We start from the raw sequence: 26,761 nt of genomic DNA, 5'->3' as shown, positions 1-26,761 counted from the left end.
TTCTCTTTCTTTTAGCTCCATCTCTCTCTTGTGGGCCCCCTCTTTGGCTTTCTCCTCTCTGTCTCTCAGCTCTATCTCTCTCTTGTGGGCCTCCTCTTTGGCTTTTTCTTCTTTGGTAGTCATTTTCCTGTTTTCTTGTGCTGGGTCACCCCCTTTGCAGTTGACAAACTGGGAAGCTCTCAGCTCTGGCTGCTGCAGAGTTAACAGTAACTTTCTAACTAGCTACTCCCAAGGATGTAAAAAGAAAAAAAAACAATTCAGCTTGTAAATACCTTTTACCAGTCATTTGCTAATTGAACCCTTCTCTTAACAAAGGACCTGTAAAAAAAACTTAACACCTCTGCCTTCAGGCAAGGAGAGATAAGATATGCATCTATCTACTTCCAGCTCCGCTTTCCAAGCAGCTAGAAGGAAAAAAAAATCTCACTGGCTTTTGGGTTTAAAATGATCCCACCGCTATTCACCATGTCAGGACTGAGATCCCCACTTTGAACTTTAGGGTACAAATGTAGGGGCCTGCATAAAAACTTCTAAGCTTAATTACCAGCTTAGCTCTGGTTCGGCTGCCACCATTTTCAATGGATTCCCTCCCTGGGAAACCTTGAAAAACCTTCACCAAATCCCTGGTGAAAACAAATCCAACCCCTTGGATTTAAAACAAGGGGAAATTAACCATTCCCCTCCTTCCTCCCACCAACTCCTGGTGAATCAAGATCCAAAACCCCTTTGGATCTAAAACAAGGAAAAAATCAATCAGGTTCTTAAAAAGAAGGTTTTTAATTAAAGAAAAAGGTAAAAATCATCTCTGTAAAATCAGTATGGAAATCAACCTTACAGGGTAATCAAACTTAAAGAGCTCAGAGGACTCCCCTCTAGTCTCAGGTTCAAAGTACAGCAAACAAAGAGAAACACTCTAGTAAAAGGTACATTTACAAGTTGAGAAAACAAAGGAAAACTAACACGCCTTGCCTGGCTATTTACTTACAAGTTTGAAATAGGAGAGACTTGCTTAGAAAGATGTGGAGAACCTGGATTGATGTCTGGTCCCTCTCAGTCCCCGAGAACGAACACACTCCCAAACAAAGAACACAAACAAAAGCCTTCCCCCCCCAAGATTTGAAAGTATCTTGTCCCCTTATTGGTCCTTTAGGTCAGATGCCAGCCAGGTTACCTGAGCTTCTTAACCCTTTACAGGGAAAAGGATTTTGGAGTCTCTGGCCAGGAGGGATTTATAGTACTGTACACAGGACAGCTATTACCCTTCCCTTTATAGTTATGACAACATAAATCAATTAAAACATATAATCACCATGCCATTTGTCTTTTCCTGATTTTAGCTGCTGGCCATGCAAATAGGGCAATCACTCGGATCACAGATACATTGTTAGTCCCTAATAAATATTCTGTTATCTGAGAGGTTGTAGAAAAAGGCGCTCAGGACAAAAAAAGCATGGAAAGCCATTCTGACCTCAAGTGGCAATACAAATTACAGTATAATAAATAATAGGGTAGGCCTTCTGCCTGCCCAGAGCTGCATGGACAGAGGTGGTTACGTTTCTTAGTGCCAGTATATCAGCCTTCTGATTTAAGCTGTCTGCATAGACTGAAAACTGAGAGCTGTTAAGGCCCTCCTTAACTTGTTATTGGACAAACTCTCTAGATATCCATGAGTCTTTTTAATAAGGGGGAATCAAGGTGACATAGTTGTAATGGAAACAAGAGCCTTGTTTAGTTGCTTATTAATATCCTTTAATCTCAACTTGATTAGGGATTTCACATACTTAAACAAATCTAATCATTTTGAATTCTAGGAAGCCTAGAGAATGCAAAAAATTTTGAATATACTCTCACCAAGAAAATGTACATGATAAAGCCCAACTGAGCTGTTCCTCTAAGCACAGCCTTGGCAAACGTGGGTACATACAACAAATGAAAAAAGCCAAAATAAACATGTTTCAGAGTGATAGGAGTATTTGTGGCACCTTAGAGACTAACAAATGTATTTGGGCATAAGCTTTCATGGGCTAAAACCCACTTCATCAGATGCATGCAGTGGAAAATACAGTAGGAAGATATATACAGAGAACATGAAAAAATGGGGGTTGCCATACCAACTCTAACAAGACTAATCAATTAAGGTGGGCTATTATCAGCAGAAGAAAAAAAAAACATTTGTAGTGATAATCAGGATGGCCCATTTCAAACAGTTGACAAGAAGGTGTGAGTAATAGTAGGGGAAAAAATAGCATGGGGAAATCGTTTTTAGTTTGTGTAATGACCCATCCACTCCCAATCTTTATTCAAGCCTAATTTAATGGTGTCCAGTTTGCAAAGTAATGGCTGAACTTTGTGACTTTGTCCTCACCCACAACTATTTCACATGTGGGGACAATGTATGCCTTCAAGTTAGCGGCACTGCTATGGGTACCCACATGGCCCCACAGTATGCTAACATTTTTATGGCAGACTTAGAACAACGCTTCCTCAGCTCTCGTCCCCTAATGCCCTACTCTACTTATGCTACATTGATGACATCTTCATCATCTGGACCCATGGAAAAGAAGCCCTTGAGGAATTCCACCATGATTTCAACAATTTCCATCCCGCCATCAACCTCAGTCTGGACCAGTCCACACATGAGATCCACTTCCTGGACACTATAGTGCTAATAAGCGATGGTCACATAAACACCACCCTATACCGGAAACCTACTGACCGCTATACTTATCTACATGCCTCAAGCTTTCATACAGACCACATCACACAATCCATTGTCTACAGCCAAGCTCTAAGATACAACCGCATTTGCTCCAATCCCTCAGATCAGACAGAGACAAACACCTACAAGATCTCTATCAAGCGTTCTTAAAACCACAATACCCACACGGTCAAGTGAAGAAACAGATTGACATAGCCAGATTGACATAGCCAGAAGAGTACTCAGAAGTTACCTACTACGGGACAGGCCCAACAAAGAAAGTAACAGAATGCCACTAGCCATCACCTTCAATCCTCAACTAAAACCTCTCCAGCACATCATCAAGGATCTACAACCTATCCTGAAGGACGATCACTCACTCTCACAGATCCTGGGAGACAGGCCAGTCCTCGCCTACAGACAGTCCCCCAACCTGAAGCAAATACTCACCAGCAACCAAGCACCACACAATAAAAACACTAACCCAGGAATCTATCCTTGCAACAAAGACCATTGCCAACTCTGTCCACATATCTATTCAAGGGACACCATCATAGGTCCTAATCACATCAGCCACACACCATCAGGGGCTCATTCATCTGCAACCGGACAGTCGCTACGCAAAAGAATAAATGGACACAAATCAGACGTCAAGAATTATAACATTCAAAAACCAGTTGGAGAACACTTCAACCTCCCTGGACACTCAAGTACAGACCTAAAAGTCGTAATTCTTCAACAACAAAACTTCAAAAACAGACTCCAACATGAAACTGGACAACCGGAATTAATTTAATTAATAACAATTAAACAGCCCTATAATCCAAGCCCTGCAAGGGCGAGTCAGCTGACACAGGCCAGCTGTAGGTGTTAAAAGTGCAGTGTAGACATGCCCTACAAGGCAAGAAAGTGACTGACTATATTCCAGTCACAATTTTAAACTGGCCTTGTTTTTCCAATTTTTCAGTTGCCCTTGTATCCAATAGTGACCATCAACCCCTACAGGTTAATTTCTGGCTCCTGGCCCCAACTCATCGGTCATTCCCTGTTGGGCAGTGTTTCACTTTTAATTTTGAAGTCTTAATGTGAGGCGAATTAAGTTGAATCCATTGATTAAATCTAAAAGTAAAGAAAATATTACTTCTAGTTATCTGCTAGGGCTAAAAAACCTCCCAAAACAGTTTTTAAATCTTAGAGATGCAAGTCTATCCCTTCATGTATTTCATGACATTATACCAAAATTACAGGTTGTCTCTTGTGTCTCTTAGCTCTTGTCTACACATGAAAGTTATTCCAGAATGAGATAGGGTGTGAATGTAAAGCACAACAGCTAATTCAGAATAACTCAATTTGCGAACACACTTATTCTAGCCAAAGTGGATTAAACTAATCTGGAAAAAGAGACTCTTCTTCTGAGTAAATTATCTAAGGGCACGTCTTCACTACCCACCGGATTGGCGGGTAGCAATCGATCTATTGGGGATCGACTTATTGGGTCTAGTGAAGACGCGATAAAATTGATCCCTGATCGCTCTGCAGTTGACTCCGGAAATCCACTGCGGCAAGAGGCGGAAGCGGAGTTGACGGCGGAGCGGCAGCGGTCGACTCGCCGCCGTCCTCACAGCCAGGTAAGTCGACCTAAAATACGCAACTTCAGCTACGCTATTCACATAGCTGAAGTTGCGTATCTTAGGTCAACCCCCTCCCGTAGTATAGACCTAGCCTAAGCGCCAAGTTCTTCAGGAATAGCTGTTCCGGAGTAACAGTAATAGTGGTTAAACTGGAAAACATGGGGATCGATATGAAAATCCAGAGGTGGATAAGGAATTGGTTAATGGGGAGAATGCAGCGGGTCGTATTAAAGGGTGAACTGTCAGGTTGGAGGGAGGTTACTAGTGGAGTGCCTCAAGGTTCAATTTTGGGACCCATTTTATTTAATCTATTTATAACTGACCTCGGAACCGATTGCAGGAGTGGGCTGATAAAGTTTGAGGATGATACAAAGGTGGGAGGCGTTGCAAATTCGGAGGAGGATAGGGATATTCTGCAGGGAGACTTGAATGAGCTTGTGAATTGGAGTATCAGAAATAGGATGAAATTTAATAGTGAAAAGTGTAAGGTGATGCACTTGGGAATGACTAATAACAATTTTAGTTACAAGATGGGGACGCATTGGTTAGAAGTAACGGAAGAGGAGAAGGACTTAGGGGTCTTTGTAGACCGCAGGATGACTATGAGTCGACAATGTGACGTGGCGGTGAAAAAAGCCAATGCGGTCTTGGGATGCATTAGGCGAGGTATATCTAGTAGGGATAAGGAGGTCCTGCTTCCGTTGTATAAGGCGCTGGTGAGACCTCATTTGGAGTACTGTGTGCAGTTCTGGTCTCCCATGTTTAAAAAAGATGAACTCAAACTGGAACGGATGCAGAGAAGGGCGACTAGGATGATCAGAGGAATGGAAAACCTGTTGTATGAAAGGAGACTAGAGGAGCTTGGGTTGTTTAGTCTGACAAAGCGAAGGCTGAGGGGGGATATGATTGCTCTCTTTAAATATATCAGAGGGATAAATACAAGGGAGGGAGAGGAATTATTCCAGCTTAGTACTAATGTGGACACGAGAACGAATGGATATAAACTGGCCGTGGGGAAGTTCAGGCTTGAAATTAGACGAAGGTTTCTGACCGTCAGAGGGGTGAAATATTGGAACGGCCTTCCGAGGGAAACGGTGGGGGCGATGGACCTGTCTGGTTTTAAGATTAAGTTAGATAAGTTTATGGAGGGAATGGTTTAATGGTAAAACATAGTAGCCAAGGAATACCAAGCAATGGTACGTAAATAGTATAATGGCTAACAGGGGTCAGGCTAGAGACTCTTGCCTACATGCTCGGGGTCTTACTGATCGCCATATTTGGGGTCGGGAAGGAATTTTCCTCCAGGGTAGATTAGCTGAGCCTCTGGAGGTTTTTCGCCTTCCTCCGCAGCATGGGGCAGGGATCACTAGCAGGAGGGTCTCTGCCGATTGAAGTCACTAAAACACAGGATTGGGGACTTCAACAGCAGAGTCTAGGGAAGGGGTAGGGACGGTTTTGTGGCCTGCAGCATGCAGGGGGTCAGACCAGATGATCATAATGGTCCCTTCTGACCTTAAAGTCTATGAGTCTATGAATAGCTCCATGTATAGACGAGCCCTCTCTTCGGTTGTGACCTCTTAACAGGAATAGCCTTTTTGTCATGTTTGTACCATGCTTAGCACTTTGGGGCTCTGATCCTTCATTTATGGTCTGCTGCAATACTCCTCTGCTCTTAAAACTAAGCGCCCAATCGAACATTCATTGAACTCAATGGAAGATTCTCATTGACTTCGACATGCTTTGCATTAGGCCACATAACCTTAGAACAAATGTGTCGGGAAACACCTCAGATTAAATCTTTTCTGGTTCTTTATGTAAAAAAATGATGTGCGAAACACCGGGTGCCTCACTCCTTGTTCATCACTCATCTCCACAATGGCTGAAGAAGTCTCCCGTTAAGATGCTAGGGAGCTCATACCCATCTTACTTACATCCCCTGGGACAGGCCAAGGCTTTGACAATCTCCTATACAAGGCATTCACAATTGTTTATATAACTCTGATCAATGTGCTGTCCACATGGTCCACAGCATCCTCAGCAAAGACAATGATTTTTTAAAAAGTCAGCATATAAACAAACACATCCATTCTTGGGACGGAGGGGACTTCTCTTTCTTTCTGAACTTAATATGGCTTATGGGAAACTCTGCCAACAGACCTTTTCTTTTTAGGGTGGAATGATTCACTCTCATTTTTCCCCCCACGGCTTCTATGATAGGAAAACCATAATCCCCTCCAACTTTCTTAATTTGAAGGGAATCCTCGACAGAGTGACCTTTTCCTCCTCCTGTTTATCAAGGGCTTGTGTAACTTTGTCAACTAATGCGGTCAGTTTCTTATGAAATCTGCCTGTCATCCAACTGAGGCAGAGGAGAGGAGACATGGACACACTTAAAGGAAGAAACGTCTGTCTTGAACTTCTTGGACTTTTTAGATTTCTTGCAGGATTTTCTGGCTTGGAAAGTTTAGAAAGGGCAAATGCTTCAAAACACATAATGCTACAGCCCTGCTTTGCATTCTCCAGACTGAGAGGTTCCACCCATCTGACAAGAGCTCAATAGGCCAAGTGGGAAGAAGAGCTGCAGGAGAAAGGCCTGAGAAGTAAGATGTAGAAAGCAGAAAGTCTTAGTGGCTTAGTTCTCAAAGGAGCGTGAGGCAGGGATATGAGGTCACATCTGTGTCACAATGTGGATGTACAGAGCTGTCTCTGATGAGACAATGAGCAGGATATATCCTGTGATGGGTGTTCTGTACAGGTGAATACACCATAAATAAAAAGCTGTATTTGAAATACAGCATGAAATGATACAGCACAACTATTAAAAACCTATTGGGGAGGGGGACCGCCTGGCCGCACAGGAGCCAGAGAGGGGACATGCTGCTGCTTCTGGGAGCTGTTTGAGGTATGCGCTGCAAGGAGCCTGCACCCCTGACCCCCTCCTGCACCCCAACCCCTGCCTCAGCCCTGATCCCCCTCCCGCCCTCCGAACCCTGCTGTCCCAGCCCGGAGCAACCTCCTGCACCCCAAACCCCTCATCCTCAGCCAGAGACCTCACCCCCCCCAAACCCCAACTCCCTGCTTCAGTCCAGCCTCCCGCACACTGAACTCCTCATTTCTGGCCCCATCCCAGAGCCCTCACCCCCTCCCGCACCCCAGCCCCCAATTTCGTAAGCATTCATGGCCCGTCATACAATTTCCATACCCATATGTGGCCCTCGGGCCAAAAAGTTTGTCCACCCCGCTCTAGAAATGACACCTCCAGATGCTGCTACATAAAGGTCCGAAGAGTGTGAGGTAGAGATTTCATGTTCATAGCCAGAGATGTGGCTCTATTCTTCCATAAATACTGTAAGAAAAGCTGCCACTCACCATTAATCACTCTGCTCTTGGTGTTATTCCTACCTCAATCCTTGCAGTGAAGGAGAGACTGCACAATAAGAGACCTGAATTGGGCCCTCAGTCACGTACTCAATACATTTGCACTCTCTGTTGTGTAGCACGCATGCCAGGCAGACTTACCTGGGAATTAACAAGGCGGACTGTTGTCTTTTCCCCTACATCATTCTGAAACCCTATGGTAGGAGCCCCATTAAATCTCAAAACTGCGTCGTGGAGGTCTGAAAGCAGTAAAGAGGGAAGAGTTATTAAAAGTTAACCGATGGCTATTATGTGTGAGTGGGGGAAAACCATCTAACTCAGGTATGTTAAAAATATGTCAGGGATATAATCAATGCAGAATTTTCCTTGTAATAGCTGTTTGTTAGAGATACAGAGCTGGATTCATCAGAAGTATTAAAAAGGTTGATTCTTTTCATGCTGGTATTTAAATGATTACTATGTGTGCTGTTTTCTCTGTCTTCTAATTTGGTTTAAATGAAACTAACCATTTTCAGCTGTATGTATTTTATTGTAAAAACTCAGCACACATATAGAGAACACAAGTGACATCCAAGAAACCTGCTCAATACATGCTTGGGTAAATAGTTCTCCTTGTGATTCGTTACAAATCAGTGACTGGGGAATAATGAAGAGGAATGTCCTTTATTTCTCAGGGCCTGAAAAACCTGATGCTCAATAGCCTGTGGACTGAGCCTAGTAGCTAGGGTGAAAAATAACTATGCTACCTCACTGCTCAACATGATGCCTCCTGCACTTTAAAGGAATACAACAGCTGTGTAATGTTTATAGGTACTTTGCCAAATGTAACTTACTATACTCTTAGTAGTGTTATACTTTCCCTTCATGGCTTCACTCTCTTTTCTTTCCTAGAACAGATGACTGCATAGCTTTTCCTGAGTTTTGTTTCTGTGTCTTCCTTCATAGTCTCGCTTCCCTATTATTGGCTAGGCAGCAGTTCTGCAGAAAAGGACCTGGGGATTACAGTGGACGAGAAGCTGGATATGAGTCAGCAGCGTGCCCTCATTACCAAGAAGGCCAATGGCATATTGGGCTTTATTAGTAGGAGCATTGCCAGCAGATCGAGGGAAGTGATTATTCCCCTCTATTTGGCACTGGTGAGGCCAGACCTGGAGTATTGCATCCAGTTTTAGTCCCCCCACTACAGAAGGGATGTGGACAAACTGGAGAGAGTCCAGTGGAGGGCAACAAAAATGATTAGGGTGCTGGGGCACATGATTTATGAGGAGAGGCTGAGGGAACTGGGATTAGTTTGCAGAAGAGAAAAGTCAGGGGGGATATAGCGGGGTGGTTACCCCACTCCTGCCCTGAAGGGCTTAAAACAGCCCTGGGGGAAGGTTGTGGCTGGGAGCTGCTAAGCTGGGCTGATTGGGAAGCAGCTGCAGCTGGGCCACACTCCAATCAGGCCTCCGCTGGCCCTATATAAAAAGGCTGTGAGTCAGAAACCAAGCAGTTTCTCTCTGTTTTCAGAGGGAGAAGGGCCTGGCTGTAGTGAGCTAGAGGCAGAGTACCTGAGTGGAGCAGGGCTGGGGACAGGCTGGGGAGCTCCAGCCTGGAAAGCCCTAGGCTGTGGCCTAGTAGGAGACCAAGGGGTACTGGGGGTTGCTGAGGGCAGCCCAGGGGTAGGCCAAGACAGCAGGTCCAAACCCAACCTTGCCTGTGATGAGTGGCCTATACTGCAGTCTGCCCCAGGGAGTGAGGGTTAGTTGGTGACTGGCAGTGGCCTTATTCTGAGGCAAGGTAGGGATAGTGGGTGGGGGTTCCCTGGGGAGGGGAGACCCTAGTACTGAGGGGTGTACTGCCAGAAGGCAGCACCCCCAGATAAAAGGGCACTGGTGTCTGGGAGGGACACAGGGGCTGGAGGACAGGCAGACCACTGGCCTGCAGGGGGTGCTCCAATGTTGAAATGAGCTAATTCCTGAGCTGACCAGCAGGAGGTGCTGCAGGGGTGACTCTGCTCCTCTACAGGGGATTTGACAGCAGCCTTTAACTACCTGAAGGGGGTTCCAAAGAGGATGGAGCTCAGCTGTTCTCAATGGTGGCATATGACAGAACAAGAAGCACTGGTCTCAAGTTGCAGTGGGGGAGGTCTAGGTTGGATATTAGGAAACACTATTTCACTAGGAGGATGGTAAAGCACTGGAATGGGTTACCTAGGGAGGTGGTAGAATCTCCATCCTTAGAGGTTTTTAAGGCCCAGCTTGACAAAGCCCTGGCTGGGATGATTTAGTTGGGAATTGGTCCTGCTTTGAGCAGCGGATTGGACTAGATGACCTCCTGAGGTCTCTTCCAACCCTAATATTCTATGATTACTAATATTATCTATTTGGATTGCAGTAGCGCTTAACAGCCCCAACTACACCAAGGCTGGGCTAGGCCAGAGGTTTTGCTGTTACAGAGAACGGATGCGCTAAATAATGAATAATACCACCTTATCTTTTCTATAGATTTTTTTTTTCATCAGTAGATCTAAAAGCACTTTAAAAAGGAAAACTGTGTCATTACTCCTAGTTTACAGAGAGGAAACTGAGGCACAGAGCGGCAAAGTGACATACCCAAAGTCACCTGGCAGGCCAATATTAGAGTCAGGAATAGAAATCAGGTCTCCTGAGTGATAGGCCAGTGATCTACCCACTAGGAAACACTGCTGCCTCCTCTCCTCCTTCTCCAGAGCCAAAGTGCTTGTCTACATGTTTTATCAGTTATACTGGTATAATGCTATCAGCATAGTTAAACTGATACAGTGATACCAGTGTAACTACCCCATATGGATACCCATTCCCATTTAAGAATGGCTTTATTCCCCCCACCAGTTTAGTTTAAACTTCTTCCAAAGTGACATAAGTTAAACCAAACAAAGGCACTCAAATGGGAATCAGAGTGTTCACTCAGGGAGTTACATCGGTATCACTAGAGTGCTTCCTGCAGCTGCCATGGCCATCTCCTGTTCTCAGCCTGCCCTACCCTCTCTCTTTAGGGGACTCTGGCTCCCTAGAGGTCCCCAGAGTGGAGACTGCAGCTGCTTTGTACTGCTGCAACCCTTCCCTTGCTGTGGGAATTCTATCACGGGGGGTCTCCATCATATTGTATGGGGGCAGAAATCAGCATGGATCTTGAGCTGGATCCTGGCCCACACTTAGTTCAATTAAACCAATTGTGTTTTCAAGTGTTAAAGATTAATGTACATATTTGAAATGTGCACTAAGGGTACACACTAAGGGTACCTGCTCATTCTCTCTGCTCTCCACCACACACACCTGCAATCAATAAGAATCTTAATTGAATATTTCAAGTTGGTGCAAGTGTCTTTGTGAATTCTCAGATTAATTTGAAATGGAGAAAGTCCTATGGGTAAATCAAGTGCGATGGCGGATTGTTCCAGCCTCACAGAGTTCAAAAGCCAGATGATATTGTTTTATCCTAACAGAGTAATACCAACCTATCTCTGGTCCCAGATGCGAGGACTTCAGAGATCCTGCTGAGGACACGACAGCGCATTGACGGAAGTGGCCAACTTCTTGGCTGAGGTTTTTTCTTGGTAGATACATCTGCCATTCAGAGGTATTGAATGGACCGTCTGACCCATGGATCATTGTCACATTCACTCTGTCCCGGAGCTGGCACAGCAGTTTCTCCGGACTGAGTTTGGCAGTATTCCTTTGCCCTTTGTAAGTCACATTGTACTTGTTCATGGACAGGTAATTGTTTTTGACCTTTCGCAGCCTAGGTATGAGATTCTTTGATGAACTGTCCTCATTCCAGACATTCACAGAGAGCAATGATTTCTTGTACTTTGCCACTGCACTGTTTCCTGGAGGGGCTGGAGAGATGCTGCCATTTACTTTCTCCATTTTGACCAGCAAAGCAACAGATAACTGGTCGTTCTCATTGACATCTTTGCTTGAAAGAAGTCGGGATGTAAGTACATCTCCTTTTCCCAGAGCTCTGGGAATCTGAAAACTTTTGCTTTCTGTTTTGAAGGGAATATAGTAGCCTTTTCTTGTTTCCCCCCACAAGCAAATAGTCAGAACCACAAGCAATAACAAGAGTCCACACATTTTTTTCAATAGATTGATGTGAACCATAATGTATGGTGCATTAGAATGAGGTGATTAACGATGCTGGGCCTGAAAAAGAGGGCAAGAAACAACTAATCAAAAGAAGCAGTGGGGGAACTAGAAATTTTTTCCAGACTTCTCAATCCATCTAAAGGCCTGATCTAAAGCCACTAGCATCAATGGAAAGACTTTACTGGGCTTGGATGAGGTCCTAAATTGAATATCAACCCAGGCCCAAGGTCCTAAATTGAATATCAACCCAGGCCCATGCTCCTTATTGAGTTATATGGGAGACCTCCCTCATCCCCAATTCTATATTTTTCCTTCTCCAAAGAGTGTATGGGTGCAGAACTTTCATGCCAGGTTAGGTGAAAATCCCCACTTTACTATTTTTTAAATAGATATTTAATGTCTGAAACAACATCACTAGGTCAAGGCTCCCTGCCTGAATCTGTCCCTGGTTCTTGCCTGTGGTCAGAAACTACCATTTCAATAACAAAGTCTGTTTAAAGAACACTGTGGAAAATGCAAATTTTATAAACATCATGTGAGTTTCAAGATAGCTACACTGAAACCTTAGTGAGCTCATAGGAAACTTCTGCAAATCTGTAAGTGACTGACAGCACCCCAAACATGTAGTGTCATTAAACAGCTGGCTGGAGCCAATGAGTCTACATTAGTGTTTTGGTTTTTTAATTTTTTTATTCTCAAAATGCTCTTGGTTTGATATTAATTTAGGGTACAATACAGAATATCTGGGGGAAGCGAGGAAGCTTTCTGCAGCACAGTGCTCCAACAAATGCAGAACACCCCCCCTTCAGCAGAAAATAATTTCAGCAGCTGCATGGAGGAGACGGAGTGTTTGTTGTTTAGGGGAAAGACATTCTGTTGCTAGAGTGTTGTGATGCAGAGGCAGAAAATCAACAGCAGGAAAACACAGGTCAATTCATTATTCAACCTCTGTTCAAAGCCCAAGGGAACACAAGGGGACAGGTGTAAACGAAGATATGCTGGCAGTCTAAAAGCAGCTGTGGCATTTACAGCAGTGCATGGTGCCTGGACATAGGTGGGCACTGAAGGTGACCAGAGCATGGTTGCCAGCTCTGTACATGCCAGTGCCTTCAGGTGTGTTGCTCAAGCTATGTCGATACTTAGCTGTGCCGCTGTAGCACTTCTGTGTAGCCACTCGCTACAGCAACGGGAGGGTTTCTCCTATCACATTAGTTCATCCACTTCCCCAAGAGGCAGTAGCTAGGTTGATGGAAGAATTTGTTCATCGACCTAGTGCTGTCTACACTAGGGTTAGGTCGGCTTAACTACGTCGCTCAGGGGTGTAGGTTTTTCACACCCCTGAGTGACGTAGGCAGGCCAACTTAACTTTTTAGTGTAGACCTGCCCTCAGGATATGAGAGCAGCAAAGAGAGGGCAGATGCTCGAGTGGTGTAATAGGGCCAAGAACAAGGAATTGGAACTGCTGTGCAGAGGAGCTGGGCACTGGCTCTCCATACCCTACATGTCTGTATCTGACTCCCAGGGTGAAGAGAGTAGTCTGGCCACCTTGCAATCCAACACAGGGGAATGGTTTCCCACTCCAGAAGTGCACAGGAGTTGGTGGGGAACTAGCAACCATATGCATAGTGCCTGTTACTTGGGATCGGTGCTGGAAGTAATTTTTCTGGCCTAGAGCCATAGGCAACACTTCTGTTCTTCGGGATGTATTAATTTCATTGTTCAGGGTTTATTTTTAGCAATTTTTGAGTTCTATGTAAATGTCCAAAAACAAGTGGGGTTCAGGGTTTACTGTAATTAATTTAGTATACATCATAATGAGTTATATTACTTATTACAGTAGTATATATTATGAGTACTCTTTTTAATGTTTCTTAGTGCATTTTAACATAGTGCTGTTTGAAACAGTACTACAATTAAAGCACACTAAGGAACCTTTAGTGCACACCAGCAGGGTATAGGGTACAGGCTCCATCTACACTAGTGTGAATAGGTTCAGCACCTGAAATACAGGCAATCGAATTTTGACCTCTTGGAGCCAGTCTTATACTTCTGATTGAACAAACCCAGTATCCCCAAGTTCCAGCCATTCATTCATAAGCAATGATGTCTGACCATATAAAGTTCCCTTTATTTTCTATTTCTATCATCCGTGAACTCCCAGAGAAAGGAATGGAGCCACTTAAAAGGCAGGTGATGGTACAGACTGAGCCATGAAAAATAGATATGCAAAACTAGGGCCCAAATACGCAAACCTTTCCTTGTGTTTGTCTTAGGACTGGTCTACCTTTCAGACTTAGGTGGCTTAACTACATCCTTCAGGGCTTTCACACCCCGTACAATGTAACTAAGATGACTTAAGCGCTGGTGTAGACATCACTAGGTCAATGGAAGAATTCTTCTGCAGGCCTAGCTACTGCCTCTTGGAGAGGTGGAGTTTACTACCGCGACAGAAGAACTCCTTCTGTTACTCTAGTCATTGTCTACACTACAGTGCTGCAGCTCTGCTGCTGTAGCATTTCTAGGGTAGACATAACCCCAGCAACAGGAGCAGTCCCATTGAAGTCAGCAGGACTCGTGTGAGTGAAGACTACTCAAGTCCATATAGAGCTGATCCTGGGATCCACTAAAATCAACAGGAACTTTGCCAACTTGCTCATAGGAGCAAGCCCCTGTGAACTTAACACTTAACCACTGTCTAGCACTTTACATCCTCAAAGCACTGTCCAAATGTTGACTAACTAAAGGATTGTTATCCCAATAAAGACAATAAAATCTATTATTAGACTTCAAAACAAAGTCTCCTCTGTATTATTTGAACTGCTAATGTATTTGTTACCTGTTGTTGGCTAATACTTGAGTTAGAGTAATCACTGCTCATTTTTAAGTATCTGCAGGTTTTCTAACAATGGTGAGAAGCTGTGTTCTCTTACAAATCCAACACATCAGATTGATGAGCAGATTTCAAATAAAGGTCACAAGCCACCTGCAAAAAAAGAGAACTTTATTAGAGAAATACCAAATAGCATAGGGCACCAACAAGGATTTTCTTAGGTATGTGTTGAAGTCTTGCAGAGAGAATTCTGATAGCCAGACCTGGCTACCGCCAGCAGCAAAAAAATGTTAATCAAGTAAAATCCTTCTGAGAGCTCAAACGTCTATTGAAATGAGCAGGAATTGTTCAAACTTTGCCTGTGACAAAGCAAAACATCTATCTTTCTCAGTTTAAAAAAAAAAAAAAAAAACCTAGAGAGTCTCACACCAAAATTTAGAGCCACCTAGCAGTTCCGTCCGCAGCCTGGCTAGCAAGGATATTACAGTGCCCCCAGTATGTTTTTGGCAAATTTAAAGTGAATATGTAATGTTATTTTTAGAATCATCTAGTTAAACAGTGTCTTTGCGAGTTTCTCCTGAGTCTTAGACGCTCTGTCTTCTGACTAGTCACTTTTTGCTCTGCAAATATTTTACTGTAGGTTCTGCAAAATAAAGTGTTGTTCTTGTCTTATTCCTTCAGCACAAAAGCCACACCACCAAACACACATGAAGAGTTTTATCTGCTGGACAGGCTCAGTATTGCTTTTCACAATAGCACTAAAGTATTTTGCATTCAAGTATCATCCAGAGGCCCCATTAGATGAGGGCCCCACGGCACTGAGTGCTCTGCAAACGCTAGCCTAAAATAGATTATTTCCTGTTTTCAAAAACGATGTGGAGGAAGGAAACCATTACAAAGCAAGTGATGGAAGGAGCTACAGTGAAAGAGCGGGGGAGACTTTACAAACCATTATGATCCTGCAAAAAGTTACACACATGCTTAACTTTACGTTAACACTGAAGTCAGCAAAACTATGCACATGAATTAGGTACACTTGTAATTGTTTGCAGGACAGGGGCCTAGATTATTAAAACTTCTTTTAATGTCAATAGTCAGATAACATTAAAAGAGAGTGCAAATCGGCAGATTTGCAACACACATGCATTCAACCCACAGAATCAGTTGTTAAAATGCAAATATGTCCCCACTTTCATTAATGAAATTTTAATCACAAGTGTTTGTTATAACGTGCTTCAGTAGGACATAATGGTATTTGCCTTTATTGACAGTTGTGCATTAAACTATTTTTTTTATAAATCCGTTGCTTGAAAGAGTTAAAGGAAGTTGTGAACTTAAAAAATTCCTTTCAGTCAGGGGTTTTGGGGTTTGTTTTTAAACCTGTTATTGTTTCAAGTAACAAAATTACAACAACAGATTAGAGGAAAAATATCAATTTCATCAGTTTGTTTACTTGGTGTAGTGGAGAGCATCCCTGCTGGGACTAGGGATGCTGCACCCCTTTGCTTGAAGTAGTAATAACAAACAGCAAATACATTGTTTCCAACATCAGCACCCCTGCCTTGTGCCTAATCAGCTTCATGGTTTTCCCTGTACTGTCGATAGCTCTAATTCTGCAATCAATTATGCATATACTTAATTGTTCACATTGGTAATCTCATTGGAACAAATCCCCTATTGTTTGTGTGGACCTTCTGCTCGTCAAGAAGGGAGCGAAAATCATTTACCAAGTAGGAAAAATGTGGCTGTGAAACCTAATGATTTGTCAGGGGGCCTCCTGGGTAGGAGTACCACCTAAAAGTATATGTAATGCTGACAGACCACGGTTGTCGTTGGGCGGGACCAAACCGGGGATCTCTAGAGCCTAGTGCATGAGCCTCTACTGCATGAGCTAAACGCCAACTGGATGTTAGCAAAGCTGTAGAGCAGACTCATTTTCTCTCTTTCTCTGAGTGGTCTCAGTGTCACTAGATGGAACACAACACCACACCCAGAAGTTGTGTGGGTTAAATATACATTTTTTTTTTAAATGTCAAGCTGATGGTGTCCATTTAATACACAGAGAATCTCCTCATAGTTTTTACCCTCTTCAATCTAATATGAACTGGCACAGCTCTGCTGACTTCAGTGGACCTATGCCAGTTTATACAAGCTGAGAGTCTGGCAATTATTTTTGGAAATTAGTACTAAATTACTATTCATCTTTTTGCATAAGCTGGGACACAACATTAACACAGTCCACAAAAGATGGAGCTCTGAAAATACCATGTCACTGTGCATAAAGCAAGCCAGAGCATTGACAAGAATACAGTGTATTGTATACAAGGTCTGCCATGAAGCTGGTAGTGCAAGGTGTTCCCAGGCTGCTTTACAGTTTGGCTTGGTGTGTCACACTGCCGTAGTTGAGCTCAGCAGAGGTGCTTGAGCTGGACCCCCCTTGATATAAGCTAGAGGGAGCTATTGGCAGCATTCTGTGTGCGGGAGATTTTGACTTTGGAAATCCCTCCTTGCCACAACCCAGATCTATCAGCCTTGCAGGCGTGCTGAAAAACCCATCTTTCCTCCCCACCTCTCAGACTTCTGGGCAGGTGGAGGGTAAAGAGGTTCAGTGGCTATTTATTAATGGGCAGTCTTTTATATTGTGTTAATATATGGGCACCTACAAGTGTTTTTATATACTGGGGGGAATAAAATCTGCCAATTTCTTGTTTTTAAGAGCATAAAGGGTTGTATCTTTTGGGTCTAACCGTTTAAGTGGGAAGTGGGACTGACCTTTTCATTGCTAGGGCATTCTTTAAATCATTTACATTTTCCATGGTTAACGTTTCCCAAATTTCTTCAAACTATTTATTTAACCTAGTGACATCCTTCCCTCCCTTTTCATTTAGCTGTGATTTCACATGGGACTGCAGCCAGGAAATGCGAGAGTAGTTTGGCATTTAGCTCACATTTTCTCTTGACTGGTAGATCAGGGAGAGTAGCCAATAGGTCATATAGAAGCAGAGTCGCTACCAAAAAAATTATAGGCACCTTCACAACTTGTTTGAACTCATTCAACAGCCTGTTCCCCTCTAAGCAGCATAACCATCAAGCCTGTGTGTGTTTTAGTGCTTCCCCAACTATAGGTCTAACACTCCCCCCGATCTGTCCAGTAGGAGGATGCTAATTCACATTGATGGGAAATCAGGTGCTTAGCACTATATTATAGCGTCCTGATCTTTGAGGGAGACCTTTAGGTGCTTCTGTAGCACAAATAATACATTGCTCCATTTTATAAGCTGGAAAGGAAAGTGAGCAAACAGTTTAAAAACGGACACTACTGAATCACAAAATGTCCTTTGTTCATTTATTTTCACAACCATGGGTTAGTATTAATAATACTTCATGGTGTACTGATGTAGCATATTTGTAAAACATCACATGAGATTAACAACATGAGATTTCCCTAGATCATCCTGCGACTGAATCTGCTCTGGCAAGCGGGAAGAGAATCATTTTTCTGTGTAAATGAAAAAAAAAGAAAGGTGCAAATTAGGATAGTGCAGATAGGTGATGTTCTATTTACATAGCTGTAGATAAAATATTTGTTATAGACAGCCACATTCATTCATACACCACAGGGGTGAACATATATGTGCTCTTATAAGTGAAACTTCAGAAAGCCTACAAATATCATAATTATACCTCTTATATCAGGAATGCAGAGGTCAGATAGCAGTACAGTCAAATAGGTATTTATAGCAATAATACAACATGTTGTTTTCTTCAAATCTACTGACACCTGTCAAGTGAGATTATCAAGAGTCAACTTCTACAAAGCAATAGTGCACCAATTTGTCAGCCAACGATGACAAAAATGTAAGTATTCTAGTGCCAAATCTTGGTCCTATGCACAAAGCTGAGTCAAAAGACTTTGCAGACTTCCCTAGAGCATTCCAGGAGCGAAATCCTATTCACAGGCTCAAAGATAGGCAGGCATAAGCATAAGTACCTTGCTGAACTCAACCACCAATTCTGTACCTGTAAGTATATTAGTCACAAGCCTGCCTCCTCCCACTCCCCAAACTCCTTCATGCAGCACAGGGACAGCTTCATCAAAGATCCCACTGATTTATAATGGTGAGCAATACCTATGTTAGCCTACGCCACTGAGTGGGGTGAAAGGGCAGCAGATTGCAGTGGCAGGAGGGACAGCTGCAATTGATAGCCTACTGGGCAGCTGCTGCACAGGGAACTTAGGGGAGCGGGGAGCTGATAGGGAGAGCTGATGGGGGGCTGCCGGTCCATCCTGGTTCCAAGCCCCCACCAGCTAGCTGCAACGGGCTGCTCTTCCTGCAAGCAGTGGACAAAACAGGCGGCTGCCAAACAACGTTAGAAGGGAGCACTGCACAACTTTAAATGAGCATGTTCCCTAACTGATCAGCAACATAACAACAAAACAACATTAACTGGGACGACTTTAAGTGAGGAGTTACTGTACACTACAGTGCTACATCGGCTGGTGAAGACACGTTGTGCCAATGGGAGAGTGCTCTTCTGTCAGCATAGTTACTCTACCTCGGTGAGAAGCGGAAGTTATGTCAGCGGGAGAGTGTCTCCTGCCGACATAGTGCCGGTATGGAAACTTGCATCGCTTGAGGGAGTGTGTGGCTTTTTCACACCCCTGAGCAATGTAAGTTATATTGACTTAGGCTGTAGCATAGACCTGCCCTAAGGGAAGAATAAGGAGCATACTTAGTGTTATGGAGGCCTAAGCTAGCAGACCAAAAAAGATGTGAACTAGGCTTATTGGAAAAGGAGGTTGGAATCTGAAGCAGAAGACATAAGGGGTGAATAACAAGGAAGGGGTAGGTGAGAACCAAACCATTACATTCAAAGATGGAGGAAGAATTAGCCCCCCCCCCCCGAAATAAATCACATTAAATCCATGTCTGCTCTTCTAAAAAGTAAGAATTCCTTCACAAGGGCCTAGTTGATGCGCTGGCAAATGCCCAGGCCCTCTCTAGATAAGCCATGCTTGTGTCACTCTTGCAAAACTGATGAGGTAACTTTGGTTTTGTGATTAAACTATCTGATAAGGATAGAATGGAACATGGGTACACATTTGCCAAAGCATAGGAACTGTCCCTCTGAAAGAGTCATGAACAGATCCTATTCTCAGCAGATCCAATTGATCCCAATAGAAAACATGTACCCCTATTTCAAGTTCTCAGATCTGAACCTGTTAGGGAGCAGGAGAGAAAGATAACTGCTCAATTAGAAAACAAGTAAGAATTAAATGTAAGGAGGAGATAATGCTATCAATGAGGCCCTCATTTCTGGTTGTGTCAGCACTTCTTCAGCTCTCTTCTCAGAAGTTTACATCAACAGTACATGGGTGCTATGGAAGGGAACTTTGCATTCAATATATCAGCATCCCCCCCCCCCTTTTTATTTGCCAAACTTTAAAAGCAAGAGTTTTGCTTTTGCTCTTTGTAAGCATTCAAATAACATTGGTAAAAAGCTGTGTCAGACATCTGTGAGGAGTCTTAATTTCAAAAAGTGACCACCAAAATGGCATGCACAAAATGATCTACAGTGCACCCAATTTCCTACTTATGGCCCAGATCCTCAGCTGCTGTAAATCAGGATAGCTGTGTAAAGACAATGAACTGCGTACACCATCTGAAGATCTAGTCCCAAATGTATAAATCCTGCATTTTCATTTACAATTAAGCACAGGCATTAATTTTAAACATTCTGAATTTAATTGGTTTGCATTAGCGTTACTGAAATAAAGAAATGTTGTGTGTTTAATGCAGAATCAATTCCAAGACACAGGATTGGGAAATGAGTTCAATTAATAGCTATGGTACATTCTAATAGCAACTGGTGGAAGAAAATAAAAGATCATTTGTCCAATAGTACTAGTCTATGTCTAAGGACTAGACATAGTTCTCCAAAAGAGGAACTTGAGATTCCTGTTTCTATTCTTGTCCAGCCAGAAACTCGCTTTCAAACATACATACAGGAAATTGAGAAAGAAAAGTGGAGAGACTTGCCAAGCATCACACAAATAATCAGAGTTCAGGAATATCTGCCTTTCAGTCATGTGCTCAGTCCACTAGGCCATGCTGTCTCTCCTTCTCATAACACAAGAACTAAGGGTCACCAAATGAAATTAATAGGCAGCGGGTTTAAAACAAATGAAAGGAATTATTTCTTCACACAACGCACAGTCAACTTGTGGAACTCTTTGCCAGAGGATGTTGTGAAGGCCAAGACTATAACATGGTTCAAAAAAGAACCATGCTCTGAAGTGTCCCTACCCTCTGTTTGCCAGAAGCTGGGAATGGGTGACCGGGGATGGATCACTTGATGATTACCTGTTCTATTCATTCCCTCTGAAGCACCTGGCATTGGCCATTTTTGGAAGACAGGATACTGGGCTAGATGGACTATTGGTGTGAACCAGCATGGCCATTCTTATGTTCTTATTTACAACCTAGGAGGTGCCTTCATGCCCACGGTATCTGGAATGTACATGTTCAAAACAAAGAGATAAGGGGTACATCATGGTACCAGAAAAATAAGGCAGAAAGATTATTGGATAAATCTAGCCTCAGATGGTCCATACAGTACCTTATTACTTTTAAACTGGTTGGGTATAAAAAGGGTAGCTTTAAGGGTATAACTTTGAAACAAGCCTTCTTCCTAAGGTGAATTCAACAACACTGCATGAGATTGCTCTCCGGAAATTGGTATTATATTGAACCCATTTTTTCCTGTACTGTACTATTATTGCCTTTTAGCAGGCAGACTGATTGACATTGGTTATTGAGTTTCTTTAGTATATTTTGTAATGAAACAAATTGGGGTCGAGCAATTGACTATACAATTTACCAACAAGTGTCATGGCAACAGCCAAAATAACTGCAATGTCACACACTGCTTTATCCATGAGAGACTCTTGACACAATGCATTAATGTAAAGAAAAGATGGAACAGTAGCTGCATCAATATGTCCCCGGTCAACAGGCACAGGCATGTCCCTTCAGAACTACTACACTGAAAGGAGGAACCCAGTTCTCTTCTCACAACAGTTTTACACAAAGTATACCTTAGCTAGGGGCCTTACATTGGTCCTTAAATCGAATATTCAACCAGACTATCTTATGTCCATCACTGGTGATCTTATTGTAAGCGGGGGAATGGTCCCGCTATTGTGGGGAACTTTCCTGGCTTCTGCACTACCCCGGTGAAGTGAACTAGCGAAAGGATCTGAGTCCTCCCTCCCACTTCCTTTACTCAGAGGCCTCCCTGCCCTTGAGGTCTCCCCTTCCACTCTCCTGTCTGGCAGAGTCCTCGTAAACCCCGACAAGGCTGGGCCCAGAATTCCTGGGGGGCTTGACCCCCAACCCTGCTGTGGTCACCCAGGACAGGGACTAGGGTGTCACCACTCCGGGGTACTCTCTTTGCACTGGGCACCTCCCTGATCATTTCATACAATTTAAAGCAAATACAAGTTGTTTAATTAACAATTAAGTTAAAAAAAAGAATAAGGAAAAATGGGAAAAGTTAAAGGAAAACACATCACCCTGCTCTGTGGCAGGGAACATCACAAACTGTCGCTGGAACGTCAGGGCAGTTCACAGTCTGTTCCTTGTAGGCCCCAGGCTCCTTCTCAGGCCCTGGCTGTGCTGCAGAGACGCTGCGAGTTGGACACTTGCTCTGGTGGTGGCCACACGCTCTCAGGCTCTAGGTGGCAGGACCCTTTTTCCCAGCATTGCCCCCGCCCTGTCAGGGTTACGATCCCCTTCCAAGTCTGGCCTGCAGAGCCTCTTGGCTGAGGTGTCTCCCTGCACTGGGCCCACTGCCCAGGGTCCCCCTCCTCTCCCCAGCTGCTCAACGCACTCAGCTCCAGACTGCTCCAGCCCCAGCTCCAGCTCCACTCTGCCTCAGCACGGCTGCTGCTCTGCCTTCAGCTCCCTGGGCTGCTTCTCTGGCCTCTCTGGCTCTGGTTGCTGCAGCTCTCCTCCCAGGGCAGGTCTATTCAATCTGGGCTGTGCCCTGGCTTTGGGGCTGCAGCTCTGCTTCCAGCCACTTAGCTTGGGCCCCTGCTCTCTCCTTAGCTCGGCCCCAGTCTGTCTGATTCAGGCCATTCCAGTTCAGGAGGACTGGACCCCCTGGCCTTCTGACTCCCTGATTAGCCTGCCCACCCTGTCAATCAGGCTGATCTGGAGCACTGGCCTTTCCCCATTGTTCCTGGGGACAATCTCAGGCTCCTGATTTCCCATCGACCCTTCCCCTTTTAGTGCTGGGAGCTAGCAACCAAAACACCCCCACTGAATGTTAGTAAGGGGGCAACAGTCCCCTTACATTATCATACCACTGCAGCTTTTGGTAACCACATGATTGCCAGCCACGTAGTGGCATTCCTTGGTAAACATTCTTCGGAATTCATTGATCTTCCATTCTAATAATATGTCCATGTCAAGAAAGTTGGAAACTGAACCAGTGCTGGTGGAGGCAATTACTGATTTCTACTTCAAATATCTTCATTGCTGATCTTGTCCTGCCACTTAATATGGAGCAGCTGACAGACTATGAGAATCGGAAACAACAAACCAGTGTTCTTCAGCCTTCCTCAGTGACCATGTTTCACTGCCGTACAATCGAGTTGGGATAAGTGTGGTTCTATAGACCCACAGCCTTGTAGCAAACTTGATGTGACAACATTTCCAGAAATGCCACTGAAAGACCCAAAACATGGCAGCAGCTACTGCTATACAAGCGGCCATATATTTTGAGGATCCTCCAGAACAGTCTATGAATCTTTCTAAGCATTTGACATCAGCCACCTGCACAATATCCCACGTGGACAGGTTAAATCTGAGCTGGCTGTAACCAGGAGCTCAAGTCTGCTTGATGGTAATGGCTAGGTTTTATCCAGACTAATAACCTGTGCTGCTTCTTGCCCAACTACTTAAGTGCTTGAAGTTAAACACATGCTCAAGTCTTTTTCAGGATTGGAGACTAGTTGAGAAGAGAATCAATCCATGGTTTCCAAAGGATGGCCAGTACCTTCTTTACAACCACTTCAGGTTCAAAGGAACACATGAAGTCAATGGAGCTAAGTTGATGTACGCTAGCTGAAGATATGGCCCAAAGTGAGCTGTATTTTCATTTGGCCTCTCTAACTGCACAAACTTTATTTGTAGATACATCTGTTTGTGTAAGCAAAAACCTCCACTTGTGGATACAAACTGATGTCCCCAGAGAGACTGAAAGTAAAATTAGGAAAGACTAATGCAAGTTTGATGCAAAGGGTGCAAATAGCCTACAGTTACACCATCCCAGGCTGTGATTTCATCAGATCTCCAAAACTAACCCGATTCATGCCTACTAAGTACTTGTACAACAAAACAGAACAAAAACTCTCAGATACAGCAGGAATGGGCATTGGTAATTCAATAGGGGATGTTCTTTCCTCCCAATCAGCTCTGAACCAATGCCCATAGACTTTGTGAGGGGCACTGTGCTACTCACAGTTCTGTCTTACAGATGAGGCATAAAACAGAGGTCCTAATTGGCTGTGATCATTAGTGATCCCATGGCATTTTTCACAAAACTGGTGCTTGTTAGCCTCAGCACACTGGCAAACTACCCACTTGGGGAGTTATGCTTTGCTTTTGTTTTAATACCAACATCTCTTTGCCAAACCCAAATTCAATCCACCTCAAATTCCACATGCTGCTTGTACTCCCAGAGATTTTTTTTCTGCCTTGTTTATGAGCCCCTTTGTAATGAAAGGCAGTACACAAACATTAAATAATATTCTATCGCCCCTCAGTGCCTGTCCAATTATGAGGTGTTATCAATAAATCTTGTGCCAATTGTCATTAATCTGCACACTACAACAATATTTCCATATTTCAGTATCCAGACTTTTACAGATCATTCGCGTGGTACCTTTCAGGGTTGATTTAAGAGTTGTTATTCTTGGCTCATACTAACTGGGAGAAAAATCTAATTCCCTCTGTTTCAGCTAAAATAATGAAATGGAACAATAGAAATTTACACAAAACTCGACTTGATGAACACTACTTTGATGCCAGGTATGGATCTGTTCAGAAAACTTGAGCCAGATTATGTCTTTTGATACATGCACACATGCAGGGTGGATTTGATTTAAATCAAATTGATTTAAATCACTAGTCAGGCAGACTCGATTTAATCATGGATTTCTACATAAAAGTGCATTCTCGTTGGTTGTTATAACCTTAATACATATCCTTCACAACTCAGAGCTAGATATAGGTTTCATTTTTAGAAGGTACACACTATACATTTTTTAAGTGATTTATTTTGAAAACTTTTCAGATTAGTTTTACAGCTATATCAGAAAATGAATGATTGTTTGGTTATTTCATTTACCAAAGGTAATTGAAGCAGATATTTATGAAGTCACTGAGGTGAACTATCTCCAATTCAACAGGTTAATCATTAATATTTGGAGGATTGTCTTGCCATGCTGTATTAGGAGGAGAACATCACTAGACAGACATTTAAGTTGTTTTATTTAGCTAAAACAACAACATTATGTATTCTGGATTTTTTTCTTCAACAGCAAACATATAATATTTTAACAAAACAAGCATATGAATTTTTGAATTTAGTTAAACATTCAAGTTTTTTCAAATCAGGTTTGTTTTTGTTAAAATTGCTTTTAACTAAAATAATTAAATGAACATTTTTTTTTTAAACCCAAAAATTAAAACAACAGACAGGTCAACATGAGAAACTTAAAATACTGGCTTCTGCAGCTAACTTGGTCGTCTTCACCTTCATTTTCCTGTTTATTCATAATCCGGAAAAGAAAAACAAGCTTTCCTGCTTTTTCAGGTCCTAAACGATTTCTCAGTTGGAATGAATTAGTCCAAAGGAAGAAAATATTCTTTCTACACCCGCAGAAGAAGCTACTGCTGTTAAATGTGAGATTATCACTTCAACAATCTCTGAATCCAAGTGCTTAAGTGACTTCCACCAGTTCACTGGTGTGACTTTCTTTAAAATATCATCAGCAAACATGTATTTCTTGAATGGTTCTTATTCCCAAACTGGGTCTCTGTTACGGCCTGCTGCCATTATTGGTTTTCCCTTCTAGTGAGAGAATGATATGGTAGATCTCAAATCAATGATGGTTACACTCAAAGACCTCAAAACTTCTGGAATATGCTGCTCAAACAGTTTCACCTTTGTTTCTATTGCCTGTCCCTCCTGTCTCACATTTATCTCCAGACTTCTTCTTCCCATTCTACCCTATTCACTGAACTTTTTGAAACTTTGCACTTTTAGAGAGAGGTAAGGGATTGACTCTGTGTACACAAATTTGCAGAGGGACTATAGGGTTGAGGTCTGTTATTTCTCACCTCTATATATTATTTATTTAAAAACATTTTTGCTGTTAACAAGCATTTCATCTCTGAAGACACAAATCCACAGTTTGAGAACTACAAAACTAAGCATCTCTGATAGTATCTTCTAGACTGAGCACTGAGTCCCATTGGGTAGATAGAGAGATTAACCTAAATAATCTATATAGAAGCCCCAGGAACCCCATAAGATTGGGTACCTAATCCATGAACTATTGGAACTCATTACAAAACTTTTCTTAAACATTACATGAATATATTGTCTCATGCTATAGAATTAGAATTTATAATCCCTATTCCATGAGGAGATATCTTTGAGCTATAATGTATCTTAATTAAAACTATCTTTAGATAGGTTTTTTTCCTCAAAAAGTATTTTATAAACAAAAAATCCAATTTACATAAAAAAACATTGATTTTTATCCACCCTGTACACATGTACCACCTAATGAAGTCAATAGTAGTTTGGTATATAGGATAAAACCCTGGTCCTATGGAAGTTAAAATGGCAATGCTACCACCGATTTCAATAGGCCTAGGATTTTGCTGGGGTCTAATCCAAATGTTACTGAAACAAATAGGAGCCTTGCTAGTGACTTCAATGACTTTGAATCAGGCCCATGTACCTGAAAGAAAAATTTGACCCCTTCCATGAAGGAAATAAAAAAATCTCTGCTTTTCTAAGAAATCCACATGATCTA

At 42.9% G+C, this 26,761-nt stretch overlaps 1 protein-coding gene across 7 annotated transcripts in view; it reads right to left on the bottom strand.

Annotated features, from left to right (window-relative positions):
* The window catches only part of ST6GAL1 (ST6 beta-galactoside alpha-2,6-sialyltransferase 1), a 113,076-nt gene that overhangs the window by 26,774 nt on the left and 59,541 nt on the right, over positions 1–26,761 (bottom strand). For all 7 annotated transcript variants that reach the window (XM_054040532.1, XM_054040536.1, XM_054040531.1 and 4 more), the window contains 3 exons: positions 14,653–14,799; positions 11,186–11,873; positions 7,849–7,946 (listed from right to left, as the gene is read on the bottom strand). In XM_054040532.1, the coding sequence (XP_053896507.1) occupies positions 7,849–7,946; positions 11,186–11,831 (744 nt within the window). In that variant the 5' untranslated portion in view covers positions 11,832–11,873; positions 14,653–14,799. The remainder of the gene's footprint in view (positions 1–7,848; positions 7,947–11,185; positions 11,874–14,652; positions 14,800–26,761) is intronic.

Source organism: Malaclemys terrapin, chromosome 9 (assembly GCF_027887155.1).
Source record: "Malaclemys terrapin pileata isolate rMalTer1 chromosome 9, rMalTer1.hap1, whole genome shotgun sequence".
Classification (NCBI taxonomy): Eukaryota; Metazoa; Chordata; order Testudines; family Emydidae; genus Malaclemys; species Malaclemys terrapin.
The sequence above is the reverse complement of the archived record's forward strand: the minus strand, read 5'-3'. Positions and strand labels throughout refer to the sequence as shown.